Here is a 12241-nt window from a genome sequence, read left to right on the forward strand (position 1 = left end):
GCAGATACACCATTAAGATATATGATGCGAAAAGGAGAGAGAATCCCCCTTTTGAAGGGGACTGGGGGTGAGGGGACCCAATCGCCAAATCCTGGGGTGACGAATTATCGTCTACCATCCTATTTTTTAGCAGGAAATGTGAAAAATACCCTTGCTAGGATTCGAACCTGAACCCGTGGAATAAGCGCTGAGTATGTTACCGTTACACCACAAAGGCAGAAAATACCTTATAACCTCCTAAATAATTTCATTTTTAAATTGAATTTTTAATATAGTGATTGACTATTTTTGTAAAAATATTTAAATTAAAATCTTACGATTTTCCATTCAACAAAAGACGGAACACATTATTCAATTACTTCTTCTTTCAAGAAAAAGTAATACAGCGCTTATAACGCAGAAAGAAAAGAAAGTGAAAAACCGTATCCTATTTGTAGAGCACAGGAACACATCAGCCCCAAAACATAATTTTCCTCTGAATTGGAAATAAGGGTACAAATGTAATGCAGATCATTACAAGATTATGATGAAACACAAATTTTGACAGAATTTACATTAATCAAAATATTGAGATAAATCTTTCAGTTAATGTATTAAAGTGAATCTTGTTTGAATAAAAGTGTGCCGTAACTGCAAACTTCTTCCTTCTGATGAACTGTTAAATTTTTCTTTCTTTCGTATTAAATTTTAAATAAAGTCTGACCAAAAATAGTTTCGGTAATGCATTTGATAAACGTAGAACAAAGTAAAATAAGCCCCCCTTTTTTTAAATACCCGCTGAATATTTATTATAGATCTTAAATAAGAAAGGAAACACTCTTTCCAGTAATTTCAAGTTAATAATTTTCCTTTTTGCTGCTGAAAGTAATCATTCATTGACTTGATTTATTTCTTGAATAAGCCACCTAGACTGGTGTTAGTAATTAGGGGAGTCTACTGGGCACCGATGAAGGGCCCTGGCTCGAATACCGGAGAAGGCATGGATGTTTGTAAATGTAACGTGTCTTTGCGGCGTGAGGACGCTTTAAACATATGGCGAATCGAAAGTCCTCTCGAGAGGTTGTTGGTAGGGAAAGAGGGGGGGTTCGGAAACCCTAGAACCCGTCCTCGCAAGGACTCTGTCAAAATTGGGGACGGAACTGAGCGAAGTCGTACTTATTCTGATGTTACTGTCAGACAATTTACATAAGTCACAACAAAGCAACAGCAACATTCCTTCAATAAACTGTATGCTGCTTCCTTTTCTTCTTATTACAACTGAAAATGAGGCTAAATCTTTAAATCTAAAAATTCCAAATCCGTTGATGCAGCAAAGAATTTTTGAACATCTTACATCGCCCATGTATAATGCTAAAAACATTTTCAATTAAGAGCTCGATTAAAGAAAGTTATTTAAAGATTAATTTAATTAAATTTTTCATTTGCACAAGAATATATACCTTTCCAAGAATAATATGTTTAAAATTTGTCAGTTTTAAATTAAAAATTGAAAACTGTTTGTTAATAATATCAGCTGTGTTTTTTGATGCCTTCTGTAGTGATACACAAGCCAATCAAATTTAAATTAAATGTACCTTTGAAGAGAAGAAAATATGTGAAGGGCAAATAAGAAGCCTTCAGATGTTGAGCTATTCGGCACTGCATTTTATAAGATTAAAAATTAACTAAATTAAAAGTATTCGTAACTGTAAGAAACCTAACAGCAGTAAAATTTAAAACAACATCCATATTCATAATTTATGGAAATGTTGCTCATATATTTATCGAAGTTAGATTCTTCAGTGATTTGTAAAAATGCAAGACAAATACTAACATATCTTTACACATAAATGCAAAAGCATTGACACATGGGCGGATGGGGGTAGTCTGACCATCACGGCTAACTTTCACGAAGGTGCCGATTTCTTTTCGCGAGTTAGCAATTTGTTGCCATGACACAAGGGTACTCCACCAGAAAGGCGCAAAGGTGCCTGACACATTTGTGAAGTTCAGTTTAAACCATGAAACATACAACTTTCATCAAAATGCTGCGATGCAAGCTATCTTTATTTTAGTGAACAGATCCCCACTAGCATAAAGGTGCCGGTATCATTGTGAAATCCTCAGGGTGACCAGACGTGAATATTTTTTGCTTTTGTAGAGTAAATAATTGCATCTAACGGTTACAATTTGCTATGAGTTAGAGACGATGATTTTAATACGTTTGCAATTAGTTTACCTTTCAGTTTTTCCTAAGGGGAGCTTTTAAATCTCTTTCTTCCAGTGAGTTTATTGGGCTTTTTTTCTCTGAATCTTGCAATTATAATTAAAGTTTCACCCATTTTTAAACCATTGGTATCAGGTGACAAGGCCAACTTACGGCGTCGGAGCCTTGGGAAATTTTCCGAATTCTTGAAAATTCTACCTGCTCCTGCACTAATCTCCAGCAATTATATCAAAGGTTTTAGTTCGAGCACCACTATAGTGTCATTAATTTTTTTTTTGAACCAGGAGACGCGAAAAATGTGCACTGCCCTCGCCGGAACCTCCTGAATATATGTTCAAATATATGCTTCCAATTGCACCATGAAGCCATGTGGAAAGGCGAGAGAAAATACCTTAATACATACAATAGAACTTGCCTTCCCCCCACCACAAAAAAAAAGTAAAAAAAGGGAAGACATTATTACTCTATGTATGCTGATTTCTCCGTTTTCATGTACTTTTGTTAAAAAATCGCGCTAATTCTTATGACTGCGTTTTACTTTTGAACCAAACTGATGTGGCGAGAAAACATGCGCTAGAAACATTAAGTCTTGTTTAGCGATTTATTACCCCTTTCTAATTAGTTAAGAAAAAATACGTTAATGCTAATATTCAAACTTATAGACTTTAATTTCACTAAAAGATAGACAGTGAACGCGTGTCAAAAAATGCGCACCACCATCTTCAATATAAAATGTATGAAGTCGAATTTTGATATCTATGAAAAATTAAATTCGCATGTGTTTCCCTCATTTGTTAACAAGCCCGAGCGGCTGAGCGGTAAAGTCGCTGAACACTGGTAGCTCGGTCCGAGGTTCGAATCGCGCGAACGGGCTGGCTGCATGAGCGTTTTCCTGGTTTTTCCCATGTGTATCGTGTATACGAGCCAGTTTCCCTTAGAAAGTTCTCTACGAAGGCATCCCTTCGCAGGCAGATAGCCCTCGAGGCTTTGTCATAATAACACACACACACAAATTTGTTAACAAAATTACTGGTTTTAAAGGAGAATAAATATAATTCTTTCCTACTGATGTGAATTTTTAGAAATTAAAATAGGTCTTGGGATATAGTATTCTGAATTTAAAAATCAGAAGAACTGCATGAAGAATGTAATGTTATTTCCAACGAGTACCTAGAATTAAAGAAGAAAATAAAAGCACTTTTACCACTTTCAGGTTAGTTTCATTTCAAATGTGCGCTGTTGCTAATAATAATATCTGCATTCAATAAAATTAATTACTGTCTTAAAATTGCTAAATAGAATTCACATTAAAAATTAAAATCAATGTTGAAAAACAAAATTATTGGACTTTTTTACATTTATTTGCACCAAGTTAGACTTCATTATGTTTAACATGACAGACAGCATTTTATGTGTATGTTATTATTGTATATGGGATTTTAAAATCCAATTTATAAATAACTATTTTATTTCAAATAATAATAAATAATAGGAGTTAATCATACAAGGAACTGAGTTCCCCTTTCATAGTTTTTATTTTTTCCCTGCTACAAATGAATCTTTTTAAAACTTGCTTAAAATATTTAAAACCAAGTTACGTAATTTTTCGTGATGGGTTTACTAGCCTAACAGCAACATCAGAATGAACATGAGTCACAACAGAGATATTTGTGACAGCGATTACATATAAAACAAAATGGGAAAAATGAAATTTATAAATCCTCCGAAAGGAAAGTGGTAAACTCACTATTTTGTTTTTTGTTTTTGTTTTTTGTGCGTATCATTAGGAATTAATACGAATTACACTAGACGCGGAACCGATTATTGAAAACTAAATAGTTGTATGCAGAGTGTCATTTCACGCAGATTGTATATCAGCAATGCAATAGCGATAGCTACATATGCGAACAAAAAAATATAGTCAACCTTATATTTCACTCGCGTTCAATGGTAAATAAATCAAGCGACCGCGCAGGCCAAATCACAACTTCTTGTCCCGCAATATATGCGGTAGCAATATCTTGATAAATGTCAGCTCCAGGAAGGTTCGGTTCGAGCGGCAGGACTTCTGGTTCAAAGACCAAACTGAGGTTCTACAATTGTTCATGAGGTTTGAGATTTATGGAAGACGAAAGTAGCTCGTTCTGCTACTTACAGTCAAACGTAAGTCCGTTCGTCATCGATCCATAGACTGTATGCACACTCTTAGGAAAGGATTATTTTCATCTATTCAGTGTTCTAGTGTGTACTCTAGTGTCTGTGACAGAGAGTCGAACTACGTCGCACTGATGGGCAATAATGACAATACGTCGTAATAATGGACAATAACTATGAGCTTGGATGGAACAATTTCTGATAACAGAGGTAAAATTTATCGCCTGATGTGTCACTGTGATCCATTGTTGTGATATCATTGCAGATGTTCAGACAAAATCCATCCTTGTCGTACGTACTAAATGTCTATATTCCTACATTGATGTAGTTCTAGCTGCTCCTGTCAACGCCTAAAGCTTCCTTCCATCCATAGTCTTCACATAAGAATAACGGGTATCACATAAGGCGTATTCTATTTAAGTATACACCTGAACGTGTAATCATTTGCACTTCGCGTGATGGATAATCTACCAACCGAATTTTTGGTGAATCCCATAATTCTTTACCATGGCTAGACTTCACAGGTATTGTTTGTGGTTCACTTCAGTTCAGAATTTTCCAAAGATATTCGTACACCATGTCTTCGTATTTACTTAAAGTCCTGCATTAATGTTTGATGTCAGTTTGTATTCTTTTCGTATACAAAAATATATTGACAACATTTATAAGATAAAAACTGTAATTAATAATATTTATGTATTAAATACAAATAAACTGAAAAAATTCAAACTAATAAGAAATAAGTTTTTTTAACAAACAATTTTTCTTTTCCAGATCTATGATGATATGTGGGAAGCAGATCCATCGGAAGTGTAAGTTCAAATTTATCATCAAATTTAACATTATCATTCAATATGAGAGTTAATAAAACTTGTATAAAATGTTGCTTTTAATTTATTCTCATGTGCAGTCTATTGCTAGAAAATGCACCTACATTTAAAACTTTAACCTATAGCCACGAAACTAGCATACAAATTGGTTTTAAATAGTTACTCAAATAATTAGAATTTCAATGCCAGTGATGCCATAGGGCTCATTCACCGCGCATTATGCATTATTTAGAAGGAGTATTGTTCTCAAGCATTGGAAATTTAAACTGAAATTGAGTAAAAAGAATCTTTTGAGTTGCATTACACAGCGCTACGAGCAATTGTTTTATTTACAAAGAGATCGTATCATACGTCTAAACGAACTAGGGTTAATATATCTAGAGTACTATCATTCGCCATTTTGGTTACAGAGACGAAATCGTTGTTTAAGCACTGGAAGCAGTAGATTAGAGAAGACAAGTGCAATGACACAGTCGTAGGACAGGCAAAGCAAACATATGCCCGAGAGGGTCATGCAGTAACGAAGTCAATCGCAAATGCACCAACAGTATCTATGTCATCTGTTTGAAGACATTTTCATTATAAATGGATACTATTCGGAAATGACATGATTTAAATCTAGTTTCTTTATAGAAACTAGATTTAAATCATACCGTTCATTATGATGGCAACCACTGGCTTCCCAACATAAACAGAACTATCTGGATTTGTGTCTATCTCAATCACACTTTTATTGGACTGGAGACATGCTGCCTTAGCGACAATCCCACTCATTCTTTGGGCTCGATTTGTGTGTTGAAGATGCTAAAGGATTATCTTGGTAAGAGTGTCTTATGCATACTAGTGTGGAATAGGAGTGGCTAGCTTTCGTTTTCTGCATTCGTCATCAAGCTGTAGAACACCATCCTACCTGGTGTGATAATCTGAGAAGCCGTCTCTTGAGACATCTGTTCTCTTCTAGTTTTGCTGCAAAACGTTCTGACAGTTTGCTGTGTGCGATGACGATGTTCTGCAGCCACCAAGCGAGAGAAGTATTATTTATTAACAAAAGAATGGTTGCCTAAATATTGCAAGGATTTCTTATCTTGCTGTGTCTTCAAGGATTCTTCAAGGATCTTTCAAGAATAATATTTTCATAGCCAGCCAAGTCCCCAGAACTAACATAGTTAACACAGAACATGTCTAGAACGAGCCTTAAACCAGTTACAGGTTTTTAAGAGTAGAACTGAATTAGATAAGATGTTGCAAACTTTGGAAAAGCATCTTTCGAAGATGGATATTAAACAACTCAATTAACTCCGTGCCCCGTCGAATAGCGGTCTGTATAGCTAAGCTACCTAGATACCGAAACTTGATTTATACTTATAAAAACATAACCTGTTCGTTGTCACCTTTCTTAATGAAACATTTCTCTGCTCCGAAATTTTAATTATTTGCAGAGATTTTAAAATAATATTTATATGCTGAGTTTCGAGGCTGTAGTTCTACTATAGGCGAAATTTTATCTGAATATTTTCGATTTTAATACACTAATATGTCTATTTATCTGCGCTGTTAAAGAGTATTGAAATAAAATAATAAAACACCACTTACTTTCAAAGCTGTACTTTTCATGTAATATTTTATTTATGTACTCATCTACCTATTTAGTCATTAGTTATATTCTTTTCTTAACAAATTATGCAATGAATCTTAAATATAAGGCATGGGAAAATATGCATTCAAATCAAGAAAGATTCATCAATGTTTCGAAATTTATTCTGCTGAAATACACATAGAGCAATTGTGAGAAAATTAGCATAACTAAGGACAAGTTAATTTTTCGTTAAAAAGTTGTTTTTTATTTAACCAAGTCATCATTAAATCTCATATTAAAAATTTATAACAAAGAAAAACAAAATTTTTTTGGTGGAGGGAGCTTAAAAACTGAATACTGCAGCGAGAATAGTAATATAAAAAACAGAAATTAGCTGAAAGTTTTAAATACAGGTAACCCTCGTATAACACGGTAGATAGGTTCCTAGAAAATGCCGTGTTGTGTGAAACCGTGTTGTATGAGACCCAGAGCTAGTATAAGAAAGGGGGGTTATGTTCCGAAAACTTATTAAAAACAAATTTTTTAAATTCTGCATAAATTTCTTCGTTGTCACTGCTCAGTATAATCAACCGAGAACATTTTTTCGGTGGAATGAGATCGCTTTCACTTTCAGAATTTCTTTCTTTATTTAAAGTTTTGGCATTTTCTTCGCTCTTTAAAAAATCTATAATTTTATTTGCTTACTAGTTATTATCGGGTCAATGAAAATTTCTCGATATGGAGCTAGATAGTTTTGCAGCTCCCTTTTGAATTTTCGGCTTATTTCAGCGGAAGGGTCTGTATTCAAGAAAAATGATTCCAGATTTTCATCTAAGTTTAGGTCTTCTTTTAATTTTTTTAATGTTAAATTATTAACTGCACTATCTTCATCAGTGCTAGTATTCTCAGAATCAATGTGATCTATGGCTTTGGATGCCATTTCCATCAAATCTGCTTCTTCAATTTCTTCTTCCGCTAATAAATCTTGAACGTCCTCAATAGCCATGTCGACAAAACCTTCACCTTCGATTGTTTTAGCAAGTTTTAATAAGCCTACAATTTCATTTTCTGACGATTCACGCACGTTTTCTATTTCATCTGAAGAGGGTCATATCTTCATCTAACATGCATTTAACGTTGATGTTTTTAGATTTTTTAGAGACAAAAATACGATGTCGATATAGTGCTTGATTAAAAATGTCTTCTCAGCTTCCATTACCTTCATTGATTTTGAATTGGTTACGTCTCAAATGCACTGTAATGCTTTTCTTATGTAATGTGTTTTAAAGATATAAATAATACCTTGATCCAATGGTTGGAGTAACGAAGTAGTGTTAGGTGGTAGGAATAGTATTTTGACGTTGGGATGATTCAAATCTTGTGGGTGACATGGAGCATTATCTAATAGTAATAGATACTTGAAGCTCAAATTTTTCTGCATTAAATAACGTTCAGCGTGTGGCACAAAACAATTTAAAAGCCAAGCTTTAGCTTTATAATCAGCCGATGCAAATTCTCCTTGAATTAGTATGCTATGAGTTGCAAGACGCTTTTTGAAATTTTAGAACCAACCTTTACTTGACGGAGGATTCTCCATGTTCTTTGAGGTGCTTGAAAATTTTGAGTGCTTTTTGTTTAATGATATTAACATCCAATGGAATTCTTTTTTGACAGCTATCATCAATCCAAATGCTGAGTGCCTTTTCCGTCTTCTCAATTATTGGCGCATGGGGGGGGGCGAACTGCACGTTTTGCGAATGTTGAAGATCCTGAAGCAACTGCATTTCTTATTTATTTTTCATTTTTTTAATAGTCCGGACTGTTGCTTTATTCAAATTAAAACTTCTCCCAATGTGAGATGCCTTTTCTTCTTTTAAGTGACGATCCAAAATTTGTATCTTTACTTCTAAAGAAATTTCTAAAGAATTTCCGTTTAGACATTGTTTTTTTATCTTTATCAGACATGGTTTGGGACTGAAACTTAATGTCTTAAAGATGAAAACGTTATTCTTTAACATAACGTGGTTAGACGCAGACCGCTGACCAGCAGCGAGAGACACTTCTGGTTTCAGGCCACGGAGATGAGGATTCGAATTTTGAAACGTGCAGGTTGTGCGTTTCAGGGTACTTATTGTGACCTCATGTTGTTCACCTTTTGCGATAGTGAGGATTTTTTATATCTGGTGATTGTGCTGTTTTGAGACTAGGTATTGTTTCTGTTGTGCAACTGTGCTTACCGGATCTTGGAAGACAACTAGCAGAACTTACGAAACGATTAAATTCTTATGTATTTCTTATGATTTTATTCTTATGTATTAAATGACTATATTGGTGCTTTGCTCACTATGGAAAATCTTCGTATGGAGTTCATTAAATTTATTCGTATTGCTTGGACAATTTTGTTATCGTGTTAGAGAGAAACCGTGTTATAGGGAAACTGTATTCTAGAAAGGTTCTCGCAATTTATCAATCGTGTCATAGCGAAACCGTGTTACAGGATGCCGTGTTGTAGGAGGGCTACCTGTAATTTAAATTGTGAGTTAAGTTATTTGGACAATGTTGCAGTTTTTGCCTCAAAAAATTCGAGGTGGTGGGTCTACGAACGTTTTAGAATCGAATTGTTTTTGTAAATTCCAACAAATCGTTAAAACGATAACTAACTATTCCTTTTCACATAACATATGAACTTAAAGTTTCTTAAAATATCGTCTATTTATGGCTAAAATTTTCTATTGCATTTAATCCAGGAAATATCATCTACAGTAATGCTGGTGGAAAGTTGATCAAATCTGAATAAATGATTTGACCAAATGACAGACATTAATCCTGATTTCTGTAAAAAAAATTGAAACTAGAGATGATACTAACTTCCTTGCTTATGGTCGGGAGACAAAACGAAAATCATCTCCGTGGGTTAACTTCACCATAACCACAGAAACTTTGGGTTTAAAAATATTGAATAAAGACCATGTTATTGACCTTTTCTGATTGAAAAGGAAAATTCAAAATGTGTTTTTCCCTGAGGGAAAGATGGTGAAAGAATTCGAGTCACTAAGACTGAAAAAGCTGCTGAGTCAAAAATCTAAATGGCTTCAGCTGCATGACAACGGGCCATCACACAAGCAATTTCTAGTAATCAAAAGTGTCACAATCCTTAGCCACAGCCCTTATAGATTATATTTGGCACCTGAAAACTATATTCTCTTCCCTATAGTGAAGTTGCATCTCAAACGTCTTATTTTAATAGCGCTGAAGAGATGAAAACTTTCACCAAAATTTAAAGAAAAGATGTATTCTATGAAGGAATCAAGTGGCTGTATGAACAGGTCAGGACTTGCAGAGATTGTATACTGAAGACTAAAACATGAAAATATTATTTTCTTCAATTTTTCATATCGTACGAACTTAAACCTAAGGCTTTAGAGACGCACTTTCGAAAAGAATAGAATCGAGAATAACTTAAGTTCTTACGCAGCTTCAATCCTCAACTTCGTATTAAATCATCTATTTATCGCGACATTAAGAGGCAGCAATAGAAACTTATGTAACATAAAAGGTTGAGTTCTAACCCCAGAATCACGTAATAAGAAAAGTCCTATTACGTGATACAATTTTGACAATCGCTCATTAGGTAACGAATGCTTGACTGCGCTGCATGTGACACACAATTCGATCAAATCTGGTTCGTATTTTCACTCTCATGACATACATTTGACTTTATATTTTCCATTACGTTTAAGGTGTATAATTTGGAATAATTTGGTTGGGCTATAATGTGTGGTTATATCTTTTAAAAAGTAGTACCTAATCGCACTATATGCGATCTTGTGTTACAGCAGACCTGCCATACATCGGGTGCATAAATATGACTCAAAATTATATTATTCTTCAAAATAATAAAGGACATTTTCTTGTTTTAAAAACGAAGGAAAGATTTATTCAAAGTATCTTCCGTCAGAGGCAACAATATTTGCCCATCTGCCATGCAACAAACAGGCTTCATGAAGACGAATGTCGTTCGCAAAAAAATTGTTTTTTCAAACAATTCAGTTAAGTCAGTTTTTGATGTCCTTGTAAGAATCAAATCGCTCTTAAGAAAGGCCATTCTGCATAGCAATGGCGTAGCTAGGGTGGGGCAAGGGGAGACATGTGTCCCCGGGCGCAGCATCCAAGGGGCGTCTAATTGATGCTCCGAAATTTTTTAATGAAATATTTTTCATTCTTGGCACACAGAAAGGGGCGCAAATTCTTCAGTTGTCCCCGGGCGCTGAAAACTGTAGCTACGCCCCTGCTGCATAGATGGAAACAAATGGTAATTTGAAGGAGCAAAATAATGAATACGGCAAGTGGGCTGTACATTCCAGCGAAGTTAGCTGTTAAGTTTCCTTAAATAGTCATTATAATATGTGGATGAGCCTTATCATTTTGGGAAATAATCTTGTCGTGCCTTTCGGCATATTTTGGATATTTTTGCTTCAAATTTTCTTTCAAATTGATTAACTGTTGTTTGTAACAATAAGCATTGATTGTTTGACTTCATAGTAATAGGTGAAACGTTTTTCGTAGTTTTTTATGTTCTTTGTCATCCTATTGAAAACCACTCTTTCAAGTTTGTATTCTGCGGAGCATGTTTGCAGGAAATTTCCAGTAGCAAGCGGTATTTTTCTACTACAAGATTTTTTCAATAAAGTAATAAATTAAAACTTCCCTGAGATGCTATATTTTGGGCACAAAACTCGACAATTTTAATGAGATAAAAATAATTATTATGTACATTTTAAACTGTTGTCAAATATTTGTTATTAAAGGTTGCTGTTAATCCTTTAACAATCAGTACTATGAACAACTGAACAAGAAAAGGGAGGAATTTATTAGGAAAAACCGGAATCATTCTTATATACCCAGTATTTAAATTCATTAAGTTTTGAAAATATAAACAGATTTTATAAAATTGTGTAACAAAATACAATAATGCCTTTGAAATAAGTGTATATAGAGAACATTTCATGCTTAAGCACTCTGAGTTACTTTTTCTTGAAGAATTAGTCAGCTTAATTGCTTCAGTTTAATTTAATGTTTAATATTTCACTTCTTATTCCAGACCTTTTATACGCGTTGCGATTTCCTAATTGGGCTCTTACTCCTGTATTATGAGATGCATATTTATGAAAACGTGAGAAAAAACAACCATTAGAATTTCCAGAACCAAAACATCAGATTACCATATTTTGATATGGAAACTATTTCGGAGCGCTTGCATAACTAATTATTCTATTATTGGGTTTTAGTTTGCAATAGTTAATTACACAGGAGATTAGATTTTTGCAAACTTCGTGTAATTCACGTATCTTATGAGGGAAAGGAAAAAAATGAGAGCATTGTCACAATATACAGCAAGTGAATCTGAACCAGGTCTGGAAGAATTTTATGGTCTCACCGTTCTGATACCAAGAAGCATTAAGGAAGTCACATAAA

The 12241-nt window shown here is 34.2% G+C and overlaps 1 protein-coding gene across 3 annotated transcripts in view; it reads left to right on the top strand.

Annotated features, from left to right (window-relative positions):
- The window catches only part of LOC118199100 (tetratricopeptide repeat protein 39A-like), a 244554-nt gene that overhangs the window by 61771 nt on the left and 170542 nt on the right, over nt 1–12241 (top strand). For all 3 annotated transcript variants that reach the window (XM_085820793.1, XM_085820792.1, XM_085820791.1), the window contains exon 2: nt 5135–5172. In XM_085820793.1, coding sequence (XP_085676919.1) covers nt 5135–5172 — 38 coding nt within the window. The remainder of the gene's footprint in view (nt 1–5134; nt 5173–12241) is intronic.

The sequence above is a fragment of the Stegodyphus dumicola genome, chromosome 7 (assembly GCF_044657685.1).
Source record: "Stegodyphus dumicola isolate Sdum_Otavi_A_Nest chromosome 7, ASM4465768v1".
Classification (NCBI taxonomy): domain Eukaryota; kingdom Metazoa; phylum Arthropoda; class Arachnida; order Araneae; family Eresidae; genus Stegodyphus; species Stegodyphus dumicola.